The sequence below is a fragment of the Phyllobates terribilis genome, unplaced genomic scaffold (assembly GCF_046119375.1).
Source record: "Phyllobates terribilis strain yellow unplaced genomic scaffold, ASM4611937v1 Scaffold_11__3_contigs__length_659146591, whole genome shotgun sequence".
Lineage (NCBI taxonomy): Eukaryota > Metazoa > Chordata > Amphibia > Anura > Dendrobatidae > Phyllobates > Phyllobates terribilis.
In genome coordinates, this window is record NW_027362771.1 from 588663211 (window position 1) to 588687801 (window position 24591).

At 46.1% G+C, this 24591-nt stretch overlaps 1 protein-coding gene across 2 annotated transcripts in view; it reads left to right on the top strand.

Annotated features, from left to right (window-relative positions):
- LOC141167053 (complement C3-like) overlaps nt 1-24591 on the top strand; it is a 439340-nt gene that overhangs the window by 141725 nt on the left and 273024 nt on the right. For both annotated transcript variants that reach the window (XM_073654379.1, XM_073654380.1), the window contains exon 11: nt 15451-15597. In XM_073654379.1, coding sequence (XP_073510480.1) covers nt 15451-15597 — 147 coding nt within the window. The remainder of the gene's footprint in view (nt 1-15450; nt 15598-24591) is intronic.

Below are 24591 nucleotides of genomic sequence, written 5' to 3' on the forward strand. Positions count from 1 at the left end.
CAGCCACTGACACAGTTTGATTAATCCCATAGCTCCCCAACACCCTATGATGCCACACAATATAATGGCCCCACAACTGTCCCACATCATGTGTGAGGGCTGCCTCAGCCACTGACACAGTTTGATTAATCCCATAGCTCCCCAACACTCTATGATGCCACACAATATAATGGCCCCACAACTGTCCCACATCATGTGTGAGGGCTGCCTCAGCCACTGACACAGTTTGATTAATCCCATAGCTCCCCAACACCCTATGATGCCACACAATATAATGGCCCCACAACTGTCCCACATCATGTGTGAGGGCTGCCTCAGCCACTGACACAGTTTGATTAATCCCATAGCTCCCCAACACCCTATGATGCCACACAATATAATGGCCCCACAACTGTCCCACATCATGTGTGAGGGCTGCCTCAGCCACTGACACAGTTTGATTAATCCCAGAGCTCCCCAACACCCTATGATTCTTTCCACAGCCCTTCACACAGTAAGATGGCTCTAAGAGTTCCCTCACACCGCATGGTGGACCCCAGATTCCTCACACCATGTATAATTGCCCCACAGCCCCTCGCATAGTATGATTTCCCATAAAATTTTTCTTTTTGATTGATGGCCCCAACAGTTCTCTCACATAATATGATAGACCCCCCTGCTCCCCGACATCATGTATGATGGCACTATAAACCCTCACACAGTATTATGGACTGCCTTAGCTTCCCCAAACTATGAATGATGGCCCCAAAGCCCCTCACACAGTATGATTCCCCTCATTCTCCTTTTGATTAACTAAATTGAAAAAAATATATATACTCACCTAACCCCGTTTCCCCATTGCTTCTGTCTGTGCCTTGTGTAGACTGAGGCTCTGCACAGCTGGTATGATGTAGTGACATATTTGTACCCACACAAACTAAATGATGAAACAGGGAGCTGTTCCTTTATTGTATTCAACGCCATCTGCACCGCAAGGATCCAGATACCATTGAAAGAGGAATGCTTGATGGAAGGGGTAAGAGGGAATGGTAATCTAGGCTATTCACCCCTAATAATCACTTGTGACCAGTAAGCTATCTCTGACTGAAACTGATTTCAAGGTTTTTTTTTCTCTAAAAAATAAAGTGCTGGCTTGTTTCTGATTTCTAGTGAATTTATAATGATGAAAAATCTTTATTTGAGAATTTTTAAAACAAACCATTTAGCAAAAAAAACCCCCAAAAGAATGTTTTATGTGATATTATTAGTTCGAAAAGGGAAGAGGTATGGTGAATGGAGGTAACCATTAATGAAAAGATCACCCATATTTTCCCCAAAGAAATACTTAAAAATGTACATCAGCGATGTAGGGTTCAATGAAATGCCATCAACTAAAAAGTCCCTTTCAAAGATCTATCTCTACCTTGCCACTGCGATTGGCTCCCTAAATAGCAACAATGGCGCCCCCATTATATCAAGCCCTATTATTAAACAATAAATATAAGAAATAATAATAGTGATAGTAAATAAGGCAAAAATTAAGAATAGAACAAGAACTTAGAGTGGTGAAATAAGTATTGAACACATCACCAATTTTCTAAGTAAAATATTTCTAAAGGTGCTATTGACATGAAATTCTCACCATACTGTATATCACTAGCAACCCATCCAATCCACACCAATAAGGAAGTCAAACCATAGATGTCCATTAGTGATGAGTGAGCATGTTCGCTACTGCTCGGTGCTCTCCCGAGTATCTCACTGATCAAGATGCTCGGCACTTGCCGAGTATTTCCGAGGTTGCTCGGCGAGACCTCGGGTCTCCTCCCTGTATGTTTGGCGCTCTTTAGAGAGCCAATGAAAATGCAGGGATTGCCTGCCACTCACTGTAATGCCACAGCCATGTTGGTTGTGGGCATTACAGTGATTGGCTGGCCGCACAGCGTCATCAGGTCTATATCAGACCTGGCGCCGCCATGCTCGTCACAGTCACTCCAGAATCAGGCAGTGTAGGGAGAGGTGCTGCTGAGCTAGGGAGAGATTTGCTTGTTTCTAGTTAGTGTTGGTGTACAGAAATATATTAGAGACATATATATATCCATCTCAACAAACAGTCCATCTGAGGACTAATCCATCTGCAGAGATATCAGGCAGGCAGTGTATATAGGCAGGCAGGCAGTGTACAGTCATGGCCAAAAGTATTGAGAATGAGATAAATAGTAATTTTTCCAAAGTTTACTGCTTCATTTTTTGTAATGGCAATTTGCATATACTCCTGAATGTCAAAGAGTGATCAGCTTAACAGCAATTACTGTACTTGCAAAGTCAATATTTCCCAGAAAATGAACTTTAACCCCCAAAACACATTTCGACATCATTGCAGTCCTGCCTTAAAAGGAGCAGCTAACATCGTTTTAGTGATTGATCCATTAACACAGGTGTGGGTGTTGATGAGGACAGGGCTGGCGATCAATCAGTCATGATTAAGTAAGAATGACATCACTGGACACTTTAAAAGGAGGCTGGTTCTTGGTATCATTGTTTCTCTTCAGTTAACCATGGTTATCTCTAAAGAAACACGTGCAGCCATCATTGCACTGCACAAAAATGGCCTAACAGGGAAGAGTATCGCAGCTACAAAGATTGCACCTCAGTCAACAATCTATCGCATCATCAAGAACTTCAAGGAGAGAGCTTCCATTGTTGTCAAAAAGGCTCCAGGGCGCCCAAGAAAGACCAGCAAGCGCCAGGACCATATCTTAAAACTGTTTCAGCTGCGGGATGGGACTACCAGCAGTGCCGAGCTTGCTCAGGAATGGCAGCAGGCTGGTGTGAGTGCTTCTGCACGCACTGTGAGGCGGAGACTCTTTGAGCAAGGGCTGGTTTCAAGGAGGGCAGCAAAGAAGCCACTTCTCTCCAGAAAAAACATCAGGGACCGAATGACATTCTGCAAAAGGTACAGGGAGTGGACTGCTGAGGACTGGGGCAAAGTCATTTTCTCTGATGAATCCCCTTTTCGATTGTTTGGGACATCTGAAAAACAGCTTATTCGGAGAAGAAGAGGTGAGCGCTACCACCAGTCTTGTCTCATGCCAACTGTAAAGCATCCTGAAACCATTCATGTGTGGGGTGGCTTCTCAGCCAAGGGAATCGGCTCACTCACAGTCTTGCCTAAAAACACAGCCTTGAATAAAGAATGGTACCAGAATGTCCTCCAAGAGCAACTTCTCCCAACCGTCCAAGAGCAGTTTGGCGCCCAACAATGCCTTTTCCAGCATGATGGAGCACCTTGCCATAAAGCAAAGGTGATAACTAAATGGCTCATGGAACAAAACATAGAGATTTTGGGTCCATGGCCTGGAAACTCCCCAGATCTTAATCCCATTGAGAACTTGTGGTCAATCATCAAGAGACGGGTGGACAAACAAAAACCAACAAATTCTGGCAAAATGCAAGCATTGATTATGCAAGAATGGACTGCTATCAGTCAGGATTTGGTCCAAAAGTTGATTGAGAGCATGTCAGGGAGAATTACAGAGGTCTTGAAGAAGAAGGGGCAACACTGCAAATATTGACTTGCTGCATTAACTCATTCTAACTGTCAATATAACCTATTGGTACTCATAATATGATTGCAATTATATTTCTGTATGTGATATAAACATCAGACAAACACTAATAAAAACCAGAGGCCAGCAGATCATGTGAAAATATAATTTTGGTGTCATTCTCAAAACTTTTGGCCATGACTGTATATAGCAGACTGCAGTGCATATAGCACAAGAGGCTCCATTCCAGTTCTGTCTGCTGCTGCTGTTAGATATTTCTAGAAATAGGCCCAGGTCTCAGGGGCCAGCAATACTTTTTTTTGGATCTTAATCCTCATTATTTGCTTAAAAAGCAATCCAGAGTACACCATTTTTTTTGCGCCATTTGCTTGTTGGCCCTGCAGAATACAGCCAGGTCCTTTCCACATTACAGCGCTAAAAATCCAGCTATTTAAAACTGTGTTTTCTCCGTCACACGGATCACATATACGTTGTCAGAAAATACTGTCATTTCAGACCTCCATTAAAAATTTGTTTCAGTGTGTCAGTGAAGCAATTGACTCCAGTTAGCTGATCAAAATAGTTACCTACAGGCCAGGCATTTAAAACTGTGGTTTGTCCGTCACAAGGATCATATATAAGTTCGCTCCAAAGTCAGACATTTGTGAGCGTAGAAGATATTGTCCTCCATTTAAAATGGGCAAGGCACGTGGCAAGGGACGGGGAACTGAATGTGAAGGTGATGATGGTGCATGCAGAGGCCTAGGCTGTGGGCAAGCTGAAATTGTGCCACAACAAACACCCACATCTTCTCGCTCGACCTTCCAAATAATAGGGGACCGCAGAACGCCACTTTTGAACACAGAGCAGTGTGAAAAGGTTATTGGTTGGATAGCAGTTAATGCTTCCAGTCATTTAGCCACCACCACCTTGTCTTCCATACGGTTAAGTCTCAGTAGCAGTGTGGGTGGACCACATATTCCTCACCCTGAACCTCCTTCCTACCACCATGCCGAGTGTCCAGAGACAACCAATCCCACACTTCGACACTCCGAAGAGCTGTTAACTTGTCCATTTATAGATTCGGGCCTCTCGCCCAGTCCACTTGAAGTGGGGCAAGAGGAGATCGCATGTAGCAATGCCCAAATATTTGAGCAGCCACGGTCACACGAAGGCGATGGTGGGAAAGTGTCACAAGAGGTGGACGATGATGAGACACAATTGCCAGAAAGTCAGGAGGAGGACCAGAGTGCAGAAGTGGAAGACGAGCTGGTGGATGATATATTAACTGACCCAACCTAGCAGGACGACATACAGAGCGAGGTGAGCATCACACAGGGGGAGGGAGGGAGAGCACCCCAACAGGCAGGAAGAAGCAGTGTGGTGGCCGCAGAAAGAAGTCAGGCAACCATTCCACATAACACCAACACGAAGGAAGTTGCCAGTACAACTGTTAGGTCTTCCAAAGTCTGTTTGTTTTTTAAAGACTCTACCGATAACCTTATAAAGGCCATTTGCACCAACTGCCAGGCCAGCATCAGCAGGGGTGGAAAAACGACCAGCCTGACCACCACCAGCATGATCAGGCACATGGCAGCAAAGCATCCGACTTTGTGGGCCGAACTCCAGGGTCCAGGAACAGTGTCTGCGGGTGGCACCATTGCTTCTTCCACTGTTGAGCATGCAAGCCAATCCCCTGTCCATGGTGCATGCAAAGATGCCTCCTGCCCTGCACCTGTCGTTGCACACTCTCAAGTAGCAGCATCAGGAAGCATATTCATGTCCTTGTCCCAGTGCAACGTTCAGTTGTCCATACCCCAGTCCTTGGAACACAAGCGCAAATACGCAGCCAAAGCCCCACAGGCCACACTACTAAATTCCCACATTTCACGACTGCTTGCGCTCGAAATGTTGCCTTTTAGGCTCATAAAGATGGAAGCATTCCGCATCCTGATGGTGGCAGCCGTCCCTCAGTACTCGGTCCCCAGCCGCCGATATTTCTCCCGGTGTGCCGTCCCCGCATTACACAAGCACGTGTCCCAAAACATTAGCCGTGCCCTCAACAACACAGTTACCGGGAAAGTCCACCTAACCACGGACACGTGGACAAGTGTTTGTAGGCAGGGACGGTACATCTCACTGACGGCACACTGGGTTAACATAGTGGAAGCCGGGACCCAGTTGAACCTTGGGACGGAACACGTCCTCTCGACACCAAGGATTGCTGGCCTAGGTCAATCAGGGTTGCCCTCACAGTCTACAGCTCCTGAACCTCATCCTCCTCAGCCTCCTCCTCCTCTTCAGCCTCCATCTCCGAAATGATCACATCAGTCATCAAGCACTGCAGCACTGCCTCGGCCAAGCGGCAACAGGCTGTGCTGAAGCTAATATGCTTAGGTGACAAACCGCACAATGCTGAAGAGTTGTGGACAGCTCTGAAAGAGCGGGCAGATCTGTGGCTCACACCATTGAACCTGCAGCCAGGCATGGTTGTGTGTGACAATGGCCGGATCCTGGTGGCGGCTCTTAGGCCAGATGAGCTCACACACGTACCATGCCTGGCCCGTGTGCTTAACCTCGTGGTTCAGCGGTTTCTCAAATCCTACCCAGAGCTCCCGAATCTCCTTGTTAAAGTACGCCACCTGTGTGCCCATTTTAGAAAGTCACCTACAGCCTCCTCCGCCCTTGCCGTGTTTCAGCAGCGTTTGCAACTCCCGACTCACAGACTAGTATGTGATGTCCCCACGCGTTGGAACTCTACACTGCAGATGTTGGGAAGGATTTGTGAGTTGAAGAGGGCAGTTGTTGAGTTCCAGCATCAACAAGGCCGTTGGTATTCAGTTCAGACTCCACACATAAGACCTCAGGAGTGGACATGGATATCAGACATATGTACCATCCTCCAAAACTTTGAGGATTCCACCAAGATGGTGAGGGGTGATGACGCCATAATTAGCGTCACCATCCCACTTCTCTGTCTTCTGAAACGCTCTCTGCTCACAATCAAAGAGGATGTATTGCAGGCAGAGCACGATGAGATGGAGCAAGGAACCCTACAGGGTGATTACACACAGCCCAGCCTCATCTCATCCCAACGTGGATTGGGTGACAATGAGGAAAAGGAAGAGGAGGAGAAAAAACAGGAGCTAGTTTCATGCGCAATAGACGGTACTACCTGCACAGCTGTTATACCGTTCGTTCAGCATGGATAGCCAGAGGACAGAGAGGAAGAGGAGGAGAAGGAGAAGAGTATGGTTAGTCATCCTCTTGGTGAGGACACAGAAGTCTTGCCTATTAGCAGTCTGGAACGCATGGCGGAGTTTGTTACACTGCCTTTCCCATGACCCTCGCGTTCTCAAAATTTTGGGCGACAGTCATTACTGGTTGGTGACACTTCTAGACCTACGCTAAGAGGAGAACTTTATATCTTTTATTCCTGAGGCGGACAGGTCTACAAAAATGGGGCAGTACCAGAAGGCCCTTGTTGCAGATCAATTAAAAAAATTCCCATCTGAAAACGCTGGCGGCAGAGGTCACAGTTCATTGGACAAACAAGGAGTACAGGCAAGAGAGACACAAATGCAATCCAGCAGAGGCAGGGGAACACTGTCAAAGTTCTGGGACAGTTTTTTCAGACACTCCCATCACACAGGCCCTGAGGTTCGTGGTACTCTCACAAGGAGTGCAAAGTTTGGGAAGATGCTGAGAGAGTACCTTGCAGACCGTACCAACGTCCTCTGTGATTCCTCTGTGCTTTATAATTATTGGGTATCCAAGCTGGATACGTGAAATGAACTGGCTCTCTATGCCTTGGAGGTCCTGGGCTGCCCTGCCGCTAGCGTTTTATCAGAGCGGGTTTTTAGTGCCGCTAGTGGAATTATAACTGATAAGCACATCCGCCTGTCAACTGAAAATGCTGACAGGCTGACTCTTATAAAAATGAACAAGGGCTGGATTGGGCCAGACTTTTCAACACCACCGAATGATAGCAGAGTAACATAAACTCAAATCCAGTGTCTTTTTTTGGGAGGTGTATTCCCATGCACCTTTTCACACCCACACATGGGTATATCCTTCCTGATTTTGTCTATTTGCTCTTGTCCTCCTCCTTCTCCTCATCCTCATCCTCCACCACCATATCACCAGGGTGACCGTGGTGCATGATGCAACACCCACATTATTTTTTAAAGGGAATTTATGATGCCCGTAAAAAAAAAATTATACAGTACGTTCATGTATACCCCCTAAGCGGGAAATGTTGGTCAGTCCGTACACTTAGTGCATGGGCATTACAAGTATAGGAGACCTGCTCCTTTCTAATGGGAACATTTTTTTATGAGGCCCTCTAATTCTTGTCCAAGGGGCACTGGAGTGCCTCCCAATTTTTGGAAGCCCTTGCATTCACTGCATAGGCCAACACTATGAGAGACCCTCTCCTTTCCAATGGGAATTTGTCAATACTGTGGCCCTGCTCTTTGTGTCTTTAAATTATTAGTAAGGTTTTTCCTAAATTTGGTCAGCAGTTGGACTCACTGTGTTAGGTGTTGGGCGTTTGCTGGATTTAAAATTGGTCCAGAAGCTTCTGAGGTCTCCCATTCTGGTCCAGCTGAGGATGATGCTGCTCAGCATCGTTGTCAGTCCCAACGCCTAGCTGGTCCACAAGACGTACAGGTTGCCTCTCTGGTCTTTGTTCCTAGCAACATGAAGGATAGGTTGCGGAGGGAGACAGGGCTGTTAAAGCCTAAGTCCAGGATTCTCTGTACTGAGCATGCCTGTGACATGGCGGACCATGATTGGTGGTTTGGGAGTCAGCTGATCCGGTGACCTGGCACCACCTGATTGGTCGCGGGTGACGTCACCAATGGTGCGACGGTGGGCAGGGCTTAATCTTTAAAAAGCCCGCCCACAAACATGGCGGCACGCTCTGATCATTGAGCTGTGATGGTGTTGTGTGGACGCTTGATCTCTTGGGCTCCACGTGTGCTTTAGTTTCTGGCAGGCAGGTTTAGTGGAAATAGGCAGGCTTAGATGAAATAGGCAGGTAGCTTCATCTGACAGTCTGGCTCCGACAAAGGGGTCGCCTTACACCCCGAGTAGTCTGCAGACACCCTATTCCCGGTACCACCTGTAAGCCACGTAGAGAGATTCTCCTCAGTCAGGTTGCACGCCGCCTGGGAGGACGTATACGCCGGCGTGTATCACACACGCATCCTAGCGCCAACTGTGTAGTCCCTGTGCTGCAACAGGACTACAGACACATTATTTATCGCACATCTCTCGTGCAGTTAACGGAGATAGTGCGAATCCCTATTCCTGCTCCGGTGTGCTGTAACACGGAGGGGATTGTTATTTAAGTTGGTTGTTTTACCTTCTCACCCGGAAGGTGTTCGGCCGCAGTCCACCAGGCTGCATCGCAGACCCCGGGTTCAGTCGCTTTCCATTATTTAATAAAGTTGTTTGCAACCGTCCCCTTAACACACTGCATACCCTATAACTGTATAGCAGACTCTCTCCTTTCTAATGGGAATTTGTTGTTACTGTGGCCCTTCTCTATGTGTTTTTAAATTCTTAGTGGGTTTTTTCCTAAATTTGGTCAGCCGTTGGACTGACTGCATACCCTATAACTGTATTGCAGACTCTCCTTTCTAATGGGAACATGTCGTACTCGTTATTGTGGCCCTGCTCTATCTGTCTTTAAATTCTTAGTTGGGCTTTTCCTAAATTTTGTCAGCCCTTGCTGTCACAGCATGGACATTACCACTATAGGAGACCCGCTCCTTAATAATGGGAGCAGTTTTTTTACTGAGACGCTCTTCTATATCTCTTCAAAGAGGTATTGGGTTGCGTCCGAATGTTTGGCAGCCCTTGCAGTCACTGCGTACACAATAACAGTAAAGGAGACACACTCATTAATAATGGGAACAACAAAGCATAACCGGTTGATGGCTTTCTAACAATAGCGAGGGCCGACTGCTGGCCTTTTAAGAATAGTAAGGGCCGCCTGATGGCCTTATAAAAATAGGCTTTGTGACTTTCAGAATCCCTCCATCATAAATGAAACAGGAAGTGTCTGATGATGTGTCACACACCACATTGCCAAATAAGGATGTAAAATGTTAAAATTTCCCTGTGAATGCATTTGTCTTAAAAAAACATAACAGTAGGATCTTTCTTTAGTATAAAAAACAGAGTCGCCAATGAAACCTCAATGTAATCACATTGTTCAGCTCCTGCACCTCCTCCTCCATCGCCGAAAAGACCACATCAATCACAAGCTGAAAGCATTGCAGCACTGCCTTGGCCAAGCGGCAACAGGCTGTGCTAAAGATAACATGCTTAATGCTTAGGTGACAAATCGCCCAGCGCTGCAGAGTTGTTGAAAACTGTAACACAGCAGCCTGATCTGGGGCTCTCACAGCTGAACATACAGCCAGGCATGGTCGTGTGTGACAATGGGCGGAACCTGGTGATGGAGAAATGACAGTCGGAGTAGATACCGTTTCCCTCTATGCCAGTTCTTTCACCGAGCTAAAGAATATGGCTGTGGTAAAATACAACTCCCACTGAGAAGCTGTTTCAGATTGAAAAACATTGTGCCCACCAGAGGATTTGATTCTGAGGGCTCACCTTTCTCCCCCGCTCAAGAGCCCCATAGCAGCTGCAAAGTTAGCGGTATCATGAACTCTCCTGATGTAGAATCCAAGGCACACCAGAGTATTCTCTGGTGGGACCGTCCAACCCTGCCGAGAAGCAGTCCTGGCTAAAAAAAAGTGTGTGGGAAGGTTCCCGGACACTCTATGGCTGCTTTTCTACTGAGGTGGAAACCCACTCAAACACGTGGAGAACATACAAAGTCCTTGCAGATGTTGTCCTTGCTGGGTTTTGAACCCAGGATCCCAGCGCTGCAAGGCTTCAGTGCTAACCACTGATCTAATGTGCTGCCATTCACCCTCTAATATCTAACAGGCTGGAGAAACTTGCACCTACTGCCACTCTATCTTCAGCTCCTTTGTGAGAAACTAAAGTATTTGGGCAGCCACTCAGTCTACCAAATAAAATTCCTGAGAAGGAAATTGGGGATGGCTTCGCTATTGGTACTGGCGGCAGTGCTAATACCATTGCGTCGTACCATAGTTTACTGGAAATATTCCAGGCTGGTAGGAGGCAAGCAAATTCCCACAGAAAAGTACCAGTAGTAATGTTCAAGGACCCGCACTTGTAGAAGGCAGAGACAACACCGGGAGAAATAGTGCCGGCTGGGGACATGAGGCATGAGGCATGAGGTTGTGAAAAGCTTCCGCCTCCATGATCCTAAAAGGCCACATTTCAAGTGCAAGCTGTTAGAACCCTCCTGTTTGTTTTTTCCATCTTGGGTTTTGCGGTCACGTGACCATCTGCCTTTATATTCCAGCTCCGCCTTTTTGGCTGTGCTGGACTTCAGTGTTGTTTGACTGTTTTGCTAGCCAGGTGCTTGGTGCCTATCTCTCAGTTCGCTTGGTCCTTTGGGAGGTCCTTTGGGACCTCTAGTACCTTTTTGTCATTTTATCTTTTATTTTTATCTGTTCGCTAGGAACTGGCAGCCCACTACATTGTAGGGATTCATCTTAGTCTTACTGTAGGGAAAGCTTTCGCCTTCTTTCCTTAGTTCTTGTTTGCAGATCATAACACAAGCAGCTGCCCTGAAATCTGGCAGTTTAGTATTGCTGCCTGTGGGTGGGTGGGTGGTCTTTGGCTGCATACTTGCGCTTGCATTCCAAGTAACAGAAAACTAAGCAGATGGTGGTCTCTATCATCATCATGTCCTCACCAGTTCATTGGAATTGGAGGGGCATACTGCGATTGGCAAGTGGATGTGCAGTTTGGCTTTGGGCAGTAGCTATTTTTGTAACTGGGTCAATGTCTTAAGTGGTAGCTATGAGCCTGTGACAATGCACCATGGCAATCAGGCCAGGCAATAGTGGTGACACCCGCAATGTCTTTGTAACATAGTAACTTAGCCTAACATGTTGATCCAGAGGAAGACAAAAAAACCCATGTGGCAAACACTAAGCTCCACATTGGGGAAAAAAATTCCTTCCTGACTCTACATTTGGCAATCAGACTAGTACCCTGGATCAACGCCCTATCAATGACTCTAGTATATATAACCTGTAATATTATACTTTTCAAGAAAGGCATCCATGCCCTTCTTAAATTTTAATAGTGAATCACTCATTACAACATCATGCGGCAGAGAGCTCCATAGTCTCACTGCTCTTACAGTAAAGAATCCGCGTCTGTGATTATGATTAAACCTTCTTTCCTCCAGATGTAGAAGATGCCCCCTTGTCCCCGTCTCCGGCCTCAGAGTAAAAAGATCAGTAGACAGGTCTTTGTACTGTCCCCTCATATACTTTTACATAGTAATAAGATCACCCCTAAGCCTTCGTTTTTCTACAGTAAATAACCCCAAGTGTAGTAACCTGTCTTGGTATTGCAGACCCCCCAGTCCTCTAATAACATTGGTCGCTCTTCTCTGCACCCGCGCTAGTTCAGCTATGTCTGATTTATACACCGGAGACTAGAACTGTACACAGTATTCTAAGTGTGGTCGCACTAGTGACTTGTATAGAGGTAAAATTATGTTCTCCTCATAAGCATCTATGCCTCTTTTAATGCATCCCGTTATTTTATTTGCCTTTGCAGCAGCTGCCTGACACTGGCCACCAAACGTGAGCTTGTCGTCCACCAATACACTCAGGTTTTTTTCAGTGACTGTTTTGCCCAGTGTTTTACAATTAAGCATATAATTCTATATATTATTTCCTCTGCCCAAGTGCATTACCTTACATTTATCCCCATTAAAGCTCATTTGCCATCAGCCCAAGCTTCTAGTCCACATTGATCCTCCTGTAATATAAAATTGTCCTTCTCTGTATTGATTACCCTGCAGAGTTTAGTGTCATCTGCAAATATTGAAATACTACTCTGTATGCCCCCTACAAGGCCATTAATAAATATGTTAAAGAGAAGCTGGCCCAATACTGACCCCTGTGGTACTCTACTGTTAACTGTGACCCAGTCTGAGTGTGTTCCTTTAATAACCACCCTTTGTTTCCTATCACTGAGCCAGATCTTAACCCACTTACACTTATTTTCCCCTATCCCCATTGTTCTCATTTTATGTATCAACCTTTTGTGTGGAACCGTATCAAAAGCTTTTGAAAAGTCCATATACACAACATCCACTGCATTTCCTTGGTCCTGTCCAGAACTTACCTCCTCATAAAAGCTGATCAGATTAGTCTGACAGGAACGGTCCCTCGTAAACCCATGTTGATATTGGGTCATGAGGTTATTATTCTTCAGATACTCTAGTATAGCATCTCTTAGGAAACCCTCCAGGATTTTACCCACAGTAGAGGTTAAGCTTACTGGCCTATAATTTCCAAGTTCAGTTTTTGCCCCCTTTTTGAATATTGGCACCACATTTGCTATACGCCAGTCCTGTGGTACAGACCCTGTTATTATGGAATCTTTAAAGATTAAAAATAATGGTCTATCTATGATGATACTTAATTCCTGCAGTACTCGCAGGTGTATCCCATACGGGCCTGGGGATTTGTCAACATTAGTGATTTTTAGACACCGACGTGACATTTAATGGAGAATTTTTGTCATCACTAATCAGGTTTTCTGTCATGCGACTTTCTTGTGTAAATATAGTTGAAAAAAAATCATTTAGCAAATTGGCTTTTTCCTCATCCTCATCCACCATTTCACCCAGACTATTTTTAAGGGGGCCAACACTATCATTTTTTCGTTTCTTACTATTTATGTAGTTAAGAATATTTTGGGATTATTTTTACTTTCTCTGGCAATGAGTCTCTCTGTCTCAATCTTTGCTGCCTTGATTTACAGAATTTATTTAATTTTCTGTATTTATTTAATAAATCATCACTACCTTCTTGCTTTAGTTCTCTAAATGCTTTTTTTGTCACATATTGCGCCCCTTGCAGCTCTTTTTAGCCACAGTGGTTTCCTCCTATTTCTAGCATGTTTATTCCCATAGGGTATATATTGTGCACAGGTCCTATTGAGGATGCTAATATATGTTTCCCATTTGCTTTGTGTTGTTGGCAAGAAAGTTTATGTTTTTTTTGCGTTTTTTTTAACCAAAATATTACTAATATGCCTCAAATTTTTAAAGCTGTCATGGGCCACTGGAATAAGTCATTGCTTCATCTTCATTCCTGCGCATGATCATATTGTCCTGCTCCTATGGGCATAAAATTGTATCCAAGACATGGAAAATCTGGTACAAAAATAATCATTTTGAAAAAAAAAAGCCAGTGCCCCACCATCAATTTTGGACAAAATGAATATGACCATAATGTCCTGCTGCTGGGTCATAAAATTGTGCCCTACACAGAAAGAAACAGCTTTTATGGCTATCAAAAAAAAGAAAAAGAAATATTTTGAAAAAAAGCTATTCCTTCTTTACGGTTCACACTGTACCCAAAAATTGTAAATTAAAAAAAAAAAAGTTTACGCTTGCTCAAAAGTATTCAATGTTACTGTCAATGGCTGCTAAAAGTAAATACGCTTTTGATACTTCATAATTTTACTGAAATTGAGGATAATCATACTATCAAACTATCAAACTATCTTCCTTCTGCAGTTAAGTAAATTATTTAATTATATTTTTACTGTAGCAAAAATTATGTACACATGTGGTCAAAATTGTTGGTTTAATGAAAGAAAAACCCACAATGCTCACAGAAATAACTTGAATCTGAGAAAAGTAATAATAAATTAAAAATCTATGAAAATGAACAAATGAAAGTCAGACATTGCTTTTCTGCTTCAACAGAATTAAAAAAAAAATTAATCTCATGAAATAGGCCTGGACAGAAATGATGGTATCCCTGAAAATAATGTGACAAAAGGGAAATGTTATATCAAGTTGTGCCCACTAATTAGCATCACAGGTGTCTACAATCTGGTAATCAGTCAGTGGGCCTGTATATAGGGCTACAGATACTCACTGTGCTGTTTGGTGGCATCTATGATGTCTATGGGATGCCAAAGACATTAGATTATCATAAGAATCCATCAAAGTTGGTAAAATAGCCTGATAGCAGTGCACTGAGCTCCTCAATCAGGTGTTAAATATTACTGTCACAATTCCACCCCTCAACGTGTCTGGGATGCAGTTACTGACAGCTTAGCCATCCAATCTGGTGCAGGGGTGTGCTGAAGCTGTAAGTACTTTGATTGACAGCTCAGCCATCCAATCTGGTGCAGGGGTGTGCTGAAGCTGTCAATACTTTGATTGACAGCTCAGCCATCCAATCTGGTGCAGGGGAGTGCTGAAGCTGTCAGTACTTTGATTGACAGCTCAGCCATCCAATCTGGTGCAGGGGTGTGCTGAAGCTGTCAGTACTTTGATTGACAGCTCAGCCGTACAATCTGGTGCAGGGGTGTGCTGAAGCTGTCAATACTTTGATTGACAGCTCAGCCATCCAATCTGGTGCACGGGTGTGCTGAGCGATTGGTGTTTTGATTGACAGCTCAGTCGGCCAATCTGAAACTGGGAGGTTCTGGGCTGCCTTCAGGTGTTCCCTGTCCCAGGTGATTGCCTGCTGCTCAGCTGCATTGTCAATCCTAGAATTCTGCCAGATGTACATTCATAGTGTGCTGTGTCACATATCCAGCCACAGAATTTTGTGCTCGGCACAAAGGGGATTTCAGATCTCTATAGTTCTCTATGCATTTTACAAATGTGATCTATAACCTGCCTCTATTTCATGTCCCATTTTGGAGCCCTTTATGTTAAACATTTCAGCAGTGGTCTTCTAAATTCCATGTGAAGGGAAAAAAGTCGCAGCCATAGTTACAGAGAGTGCAAAGAAATCAATTATATCTATTTTATGTATTTTAGGTGTTTGTTACTTACCCTGATGGGACTCCGGCTCATCGTATCCCAGTTGAAGTAAAACCAGGAAATTTTAAAGGAAGTACTCGGCAAGATGGAACTGTTCTGGTGACCCTGAATACTGAATCAGACAAAGAGAAGATGCAGATCACAGTAAGAATTTTATATTTACACCGGTTGCTATTCAGGAATAACTAAAAATCCTTACATATGAACACAATAATTTTTTCTTCTAAGAGAAGAGATTATTAGCTGGAAAACCTAATGGTTGTTGACTTGATTACGTTCATATAGGCTCTGTTCACATCTATGATCAACCCTTCAATAAGAGCTCCCTTACATGAGTATATACATCAGACCAGTGCTATCTAAAGGTTTATTGGATAGCACTTGGGCCAATGTTATCCTGGGGCAGTGCTGATCAGCATGCTGAGAGTTGCTGCTTAAATTGGATCATACTCACCCATTCAAGTCTATGGGTGCGTGGAAGCCATCAGACTGCACACAGATGACATTGGACTCACTGAATGGAGAAGATGGAGAAATCTTGATCTCCATCTTCTGCTCACCTGAGCCTTGATTCTCTTATCCAAGATCACACTAAGCTGACACTCGGACCAAGCTCTGATCAGAGTTTGATCCAAGTGTCATTTACATAATTGAGCCAATTCTCTCACATGAGAGAATCAATGCTAATGTGACCCCGGCCTAATGGTTTATATAATTTTTAATGGCAAACAGTGAAAAGCTGAGCAGAGCATCAATAAATTACATCATAAATCAGTCGGGTTTATCCGACAGTTGGGTTATACAGCATGTCTGATTTGCAGTAATATTAACTATAGTTGGGAGTGGACTGAGCCTAAAATGAATTACAGTTGTAGGTTGTGTTGCAGATTTCAGCTTTCTACAGAATCATCAGTACTCAGACATTGGGGGAGAATGAACTGTTTTACTTGCAACATATAGAAACCATTATCTTCATTACGAACAATGAGGAAAATACAGGGAAGTGACACCCAAAAAGTTGAGAGATCATATCATACAATCTACAGGCACTTCATGTTAAAAAACTCCAGCAGTTCACACGGCTCCATTATAAATTCAGCTCTTACTTCAAAACCACTTCTCAACAGCTAAGGATTGGTCTGGTAGGACCAATTTATTAGTCTGGAATGTCTATATTTCTACAAAACGTTTGTAAAAATATCCACAATCATCTCCTCAGTTGGGCAGTATCGAATGTCCAGAAGTCCTTTTTTTTTAAAGTTCAGCAGAAAATGGAGCTTAACATCCTTTTGCTTGGGTCTTGCGTTAACTTTTCCGAACTGTACAAGTGCCAGACATCTTTGATTGCTTCCAAATATCTTTGTAGGTCCAATTTGTTATCGTCGTCTCAAATCCATCAATAGATGTTTCAACTCTTTGATTTTCCTATTTTTATGCAACATAGTCTGTTTATAAGAGTTTCTCTCTGCTTGTTCAACTGACAGCCCCAACTGAAATAAAAAAATGTCCACTGGTGGATTTTTTGTCACAGTGATCTCTAGCTCATATATCCATAAGTTCATTCAAGATTCACATCAAAGCTGCATGCTATAAAGAAGGCTTTGGGAGGTAGTGCCTTGGTGTTTCATGCTGATACATTCCAAAGAAACCTCTACATAATTTTTTCCCTCTGCTTGGTCTGAAAAAAATTACCCTTACTGAGTACCACATTTTTTATCTTGATTTCTTTTAGTGTTTCTTAAAGCCCTAAAGTTGCCATTTGAAATTACTTTAGTTTTGTGCCATGTCTGTGATCGGCTTTTTTTAAAAAAACATTAAACAACTGAATGAACATCCTCCGAGCCCGGTGATTCCATAATTTTTGCCAGGGGTTGTGGCAAAGGGTCAAATATACCACTGATAGAATGATTGTGTTCATGTTCCTTTATTGTATTGAGATGATATAAATAATGATATGCTTTTTAATTAGCTATCACTCACTTTTCATCCAGGTTAGCATACTTATCATTCTGGAATTTTTCAGTGAAACACTTTGATATTATAACTTTATGGATAACAGTAATTTTTCTAGACTTAGAACATACATCACGTCTTTTACTAGTATAGCTAAATTTTGTCCATTTTTATTTTGGCACATGAGAACTCTATTTCTGGAACATTCTGCATTCATTATCCTTCTATCAGCAAAATAGATTGCTTCCTTGTTCAATAAATTTCTGTGAAAAAGCATCTATCACTTGTTGCTCTGGAGTCAATATTCCATCTATGTAATTTGTGAATATTCATCACTTTAAAGGCAATCTGCTAGCAAGATTACACTATCCAAGCTATATTTATATATGCATGTAGCGTTTTCAAATATAAGTCCAAAAATACTCTTACATGCCCAGTCCATTTTTCTGAGAAATCAGCTTTTGAATTAGTTTGCAAATGAGGCTGCAGATCTGAAGCCTCTGTCACTCCAGCTCTATTCTCTACACAACGCCACCTCCTCCTGCAAGATATTAACAGATACAGTTACTGAGAGGATACAAAAATATAGATGTCTCTCACCGTACTCACTTGGGTTTTAGAGCTGACATGCTTATCTATTGCAGTTTATTTTGTGGTTTGTTTGTGTTTCATAGATCACAATGCTTTTAGAGTGAAAAAGATTAGTGATGAGCGAGCATGCTCGCTACTGCTCGGTGCTCGGGTCACCTCCTTGCAGAGCCAATCAACATGCAGGTGACGCGCCCCCTGCCCATGTGTGCAAGCGTGTGGGTTACCCGGAGCCGGGTCTCTGGGGGTTGTAGTCTCCGTGGCGGCGACCCGGTCCCGTGGCTCAGGGTGGTCAAACCAGTGGCAGTCTTTATAGGGTTTTTGTGGTTTAATGTCCGACTACGCCACCCGTGGATTGCGGTCAGGGTGTACCGCCGCTGCGAGGCAGTCCGCTGAGGCTGGTGTGGTGTGCGCAGCTAAAGATGGGATAACTCCCCACGGGAAGAGTATGGCCTCAGGGCAGGGAATGTGGATGATGGGAGTGATGGTGCGCGGGCGTCCCAGTACTAGTAGTGCTGTATGCGGTGAGAAAGCAGGAACGACTCAGAGTCTTTGCAGTGCAGTTCAGGGTCTTTACTGATGATATTAAGGCAGACCCTCCCGGGAGTACTGGCTAGCATAAGGGGCCTGGTCAGTCTGTGAGCAAGCAGGAGTTCCCCTGGCCAGGTGGAGTTGTGGGCCTCCCCGTCTATCTGCACTCTTCCTGGCTACCTTGCTGTAAGCGAGTGGAAGTAGCCCACGTCCCTGAGTATACCGTGTGGTGCTCACCCGTATGGCTGGTGACTTGGGGCCTTCTGGTAGCCTCCGCTCCTCGATGGCAGTGCTGGTCCCTTCCTTGTGACTGAGCCTCCGGGCTTCTATGGCCAGAGGACCTGGAATCCCCTGCCAGCTGGTTTTTGCTGCTGGACTTAGAGGTTCCCACAGCCTCGGACTCCGTTGTCCGGTCGTAGTCTCTTCAGCCAGGACGAGCAATATCTGCTTCCAGTCCCTGGCACTCAGCTCCTGCTCCTACAGAGCTCCTAGCTGTTTCTCGCTCTGTGTCTGGAACTTCACTCCAGGCTCTGTCTAACTAACCCCGCCCCAGATCCAGTTTATATAGGGCAGGTTCCTCCCCTATCTGGCCTGGGACAGGAGGTGTTGCTTGTTTAAGGGCTCCTGACCAGAGAAACCTCCCACCTGCTCTCAGACGTAATATTTCTATTACTGTGGTAACCAGACCCCTGGGGTGCCACATTCCCCCCTAGTAAATTTTAGTACTCCGGGACTAAACACATTGTTAAGAAAACACAAATACAGGGTATAGCAGTAGCATAACATATGTACAAGAAGTTTTAGTCTTTAGAGGTCACGGCGTGTCCGTAATCGGGTGTCCATGTCACCCAACAAGGTGAAGTCTTGGAACAGAGTAGAGGACCTGTCCAAAGAAAACCCCAAACGTTGGCCCTGGGCGTAGCTGCAAGGCTGAGTCTAGCTACTTTGGGCCACAAGGAGGCCACGCCAGACAGGTTTTTCTCTTCCGCAGCCATCTTCGCAAGAGGCACCAAGGTGCAACTATCTACAATGTAGTTCCGGTTACTCAGCGTCCATAACCTGTCAGTCCAAATAAACCTGCAGGGTAACTAGAGAAACATAATCAATGAACAGGCAACAAAAACATAAACCTTTTTCAGCATTTACATATGTACAGGTAAATATATACTTGGCATTAGACTCTCCAGCGAGCGGGCATCTGTCCTCTAGTGCTCCTGGTGGACCTACGTAACCCACTATCTGGTTCTGCACTACAGGGTGTAGAAGGTGTTGCGGGTAGGCCTGGCAGCTTTCTGCATACTCTTTGGCTTACTAGGGGCACGGCAGGCTCACTACTAACAGAGGGTTGATGCTCCTGGGCTGCTGGTATGGATTCTACTGCCTCCTGGGCCGGCTGCTCTTCTGACACTACCTGTTCTTCTGTAGGCCCTTGAGGGGCTGGCTGGAGAAAGATGAGGACGGGTACCACGACTGCGTTGTTGATTTGAGTCCAGGACCGGGGAAAATCTCCGAGTATGGTACTGATCATTTCTTCCCTTTCCTCTGCGGGTTGAGGGTTCTCTTGATCTTCGTCAGGGCTTTGCAGCTGCTCGGAACACTTTTTCAGGTGGTCTCTGGAGACAATGGCTGTGGTTTCTCCTCCATCCTTACAGATTACACAGACTTTTGGGTTATCATGACTTGAAGGCAGTACTGTGTACGGGTCCTTCTCCCACTGGTCGTCCAACTTGTGGAGCCGCCTTTTTCTCTTCAAGACCTGCTCTCCAGGTACCAGGGGAACAGCGGGAGCTTGCTGGTTATAAGTCTTCTCTTGCCTTTCTCTTGCTTGAGACAGACTTCGCTCGACGCTCTCCTGTACTTTCCGATACTGCTGCTGCCGTTCTGTATCCCAGTCTGCCTCTGGCAAGGCGTCCTCAGGTGTCAGGACTCCCATATCCAGGTCAATAGGCAGCTTACCAGGTCTTGCTCTCATTAGGTAAGCCGGGGTACAGTTGGTGGAACCTACGGGGATGTGATTATACAAGTCCACCAGATCAGGCAGTTTTTCAGGCCACAGAGTGCGTTCTTCCAGGGGCAACGTTTTTAGCAAGTTTATCACCACCTGGTTCATTTTCTCACATAGTCCGTTGGTCTGAGGGTGATAGGGCATTGTTCTTATCTTCCTGCAGCCATACAGATTGCAGAACTCTTGGAAGACCTCCGCTTCTAAGGCTGGCCCTTGGTCAGTCAACACTTGCTCCGGATACCCGTGTGGACGGCAGAAGTGCTGCTGGAAGGCTCTAGCTGCTGTTTGAGCCGTTAAGTCCTTGACAGGGACCACCACCAGGAACCGGGAGTAGTGATCTACGATGGTGAGGGCGTAGACGTACCCAGATTTCCTTGGAGCCAGTTTCACATGGTCCAGGGCTACCAGTTCCAGTGGCTGTCTGGTGATGATGAGCTGCAGGGGAGTCTTCTGGCTGGCGCGGTCCTTCCTTCTTTGGTTGCACGGGCCACAGTCTCTACACCACCCCTCGATGGCTCCCTTCATGCCTACCCAGTAGAACCGTCCACGCAACAGGAACTCCAGGTTCTTCCATCCAAAGTGTCCTGCTCCGTCATGGTATGCCTCCAGAACCATAGCCGCCCCTCGTCTTGGGACCACTACCTGCCAGGTCAGCTCATGTGTTCTTGAGTTGACCATTCTCTAGCACAGCTTCTCCTTGTAAAGAAACAGTTTACTTTTCTCCTTCCACAGTTGCTTGGTCTCCTCCGGAGCGTCTGGGTCAAGCCTGTGTCAGCCTGTGTCAGCATTTCCTTCACCAGACGGACTGCGGGATCACTGTCTTGTGTCTCCGCCCAGCTGTAGTGGGGTAAGGGATTGAATGTGGAAGAGCGTCTGTCCCTTACACAGTGGGAATACAGGGTAATCCCATGACGGTGGAACGCAGGGAGTTCGACTTCTTCCAGTTCTTCTGGATCTTCCCCTACGTCCGGTAAGTTTGGCATTCTGGACAGGGCATCCGCGTTGGCATTTGAGCATCCCGCCCGGTATTTGATGGTGAATTCATAGTTGGACAGGCGGGCCATCCATCTCTGCTCCAGGGCACCAAGTCTTGCAGTGTCCAGGTGTGTCAACGGGTTGTTATCGTGTACAAGGTGAACTTGGAAGAGGCAAGGTAATGCTTGAAACGTTCGGTCACTGCCCACACCACTGCCAGGAACTCTAGCTTGAAAGAGTATAATTCTCAGGGTTCCTCTCCATGGGCCGTAGTTTTCGGCTGGCGTAAGTGCTTACCCGTTCTTTCTGGATCTGGGACAGTACGGCTCCTAGCCCGATGTTGCTCGAGTCCGTGTGGAGGATAAAGGGCTGGCTGTAGTCAGGGTATGCCAGGATTTCATCCCCCGTGAGGGCCATCTTCAGCTGGCGGAAGGACTCCTCTTCCAGCTTTTCCCACCTGAAGGGTGGCTTCTGGTTTTTGGCCTTCCTGGATTGACCTATCAGGAGGTCCTGCATAGGAGCTGCCATTTTGGTGAAACCGGGAATGAATCTTCGGTAGTAGCCTACCAACCCGAGAAACTGCCGCACTTCCTTTATGCTGGAGGGTCTTGGCCAGTCTTTAATCACGGTGATCTTATCGGGGTCGGGAGCCACTCCGTCAGCACTCACCACGTGTCCCAGGTACTGCACCTTTGGTTTCAGCAGGTGACACTTGGATGGTTTCACCTTTAGGCCGTAGCTTGCCAGGGCATCAAACACTTCTGCCAGGTGTTTCAAATGGTCCTCATAGGTTTTGGAATAAACAGGTATAACAGGACCGTCTCGAAATTCCGGTGTCCCAGACAGCATTCCATCAACCGCTGGAAGGTTCCTGGTGCGTTGCAGAGCCCGAACAGCATACAGTTGAATTCGCTGAGACCCATCGGGGTGGTGAATGCAGTCTTCTCCTTGTCTGCCTCTTCTACAGGAACCTGCCAGTACCCGCTACTAAGATCCAAAGTGGAGAAGAAGTTAGCAGATTTTAATGCAGCTAAAGATTCTTCTATTCTAGGTAACGGGTACGCATCTTTGTGTGTGATACGATTGACCTTTCTGTAGTCTACACCCATTCTCATTGTGTTGTCCTTCTTTTTCACTAGAACTAGTGGAGCTGCCCAGGGGCTACAGCTGTCCCTGATTACCCCAGCCTTCTTCATGTCCCGCAACATCCCCGATGCATGCTGATAGTGTGCAGGGGGTACAGGTCGGTATCTTTCCTTTATGGGTGGATGGTCTTCTGTGGGGATGTGATGCTCTACCCCCTTTACTCGCCCGAAGTCTAGTGGGTGTTTACTAAAGACTCTTTCATACTCCTGAACCACCCGGAAGACTCCCTGTTTTTGGTGTGAGGGAGTGGAGTCAGTACCCAAATGCAGTTGCTGACACCAGTCCTCCATTTGTTTCTTAGAGCCGTTACCTTCCTCTGGTTGAGATGGAGGCAAGGGTTCTACAGCCTTTACAGAATTTTGGTTTATGGTGAACAATTTGGCTAGCGTGGCATACCGGGGCAGGTGTACTTCTCTCTCCCCGATATTTATGATGCGGACAGGTACCCTCCCATGGCGTACATCGACCGCTCCCCGTGCTGTCAAAATGGTGGGCCTACTGTCTGAGTAGACGGGCTCTACCATTGCTTGGTAGTCTCTACCTCTTAGACCAATAGCTGCCCGGCACCATATCATCATCTCACTTTTCGGGGGCATGGCAATAGGGAACGGGTCACACATTCTCACGATACCAATCTCACCACCAGATAATTCCACCTGTTGCCGTTTCATCAGTGCCCGGATTGCTTTTTGGAGGACATGCTGCTGGCTGGAACTGGCGTTCTTGGCAACCTGCTGTAAAATGAGAATCACCTCTGCAAGACAATTTTCGATCACGTTAGTTCCCAAGGTTATTCTAGGGTGACTCTCATGACGGTTAATGTCCACAATAATCAGTCCTTGTGCCGCCAGTTCGACCTTACCGACCTTAATGGTCACCTCTTTGAACCCCACCTGCAGCACGGGCTGACCATTGCTGGCGATGATACTCAGGTCGTCATCTGGGTAGCGGGTTATGTCCGAGTCATTCCAGTACCGCTTAAAGAGCACGTACGGGATGGTAGTCACCTGTGACCCAGTGTCTAGTAGGGCGCTCATAGGAATGCCATCCAGTACTACAGGCAAGACTGGACGTCCCCCTACGTATTTATCACGCCAGTTCGATGGGCCTGATGATCTTATGCCTGGGGGTTGGCCCTCTGCCCTAGGTTGTGCCCGTTTAAATGACAGTACCTTGCCATATGTCCGGGTTGATTGCAGCGGCGGCAGATGGGTTGTCTGTCCTCGTTGTATCTGTCGCTGGGTCTTCCTCTGGACGATGGGATCCTCCTCTGTCGGTGCCATGGGACGTCCTCCGGACAGGTGGCCAGCTTGATCCTTCCTGGAGGAGAGACCTGTAAAGACTGCACAGTTCGGGTTAGCGCGGCTACGCTTTTAGTTAGCTCTTGGACCTGATGGTGCAGGTCTGTAGCCGGTTGTTGTCCAAAGCCTGCGCACCAGCTCCTACAGGCTCTGCAGACAAGGGCGCCGCCTTTTAATGATAGGTAATAGCAGGGCGCCGGTGGGTTACAGCGCTACCCGGTGCCGGTTCTCGGAGCACCCGGATGGCCCTGTCCTTGAACTTTGCAAAGTCTAAACCAGGGTTCTGCAAGGCCATTGCACGCAACTGGGTTCGGTGTGCGTTGGACAGCAGACCCTCAATGAATTGCTCAGTTAACAGTTCATCTGCATTCCGCACACTGTCAGGGTCTGCCTGTTTAATGGCTCCCAGGGCCTCTTGCAAACTCAAAGCATAGTCTCTTATACTGTCTTGGGCCCGCTGCTTGCACCCATAAAATCTCATTTTGATCTCGGCTGAGGTGCGGGTATCAAAAGTGTCCTTCAGACTGGCCAAGATCTCCTTTATGGTCTCCTTGTCCCGGACTGACCAGGACTTTATTTCACGATGGGCTGCGACGGTTAGCTGGCCTATCAATATGCTCACTTTCTGGCCCTCTGTCA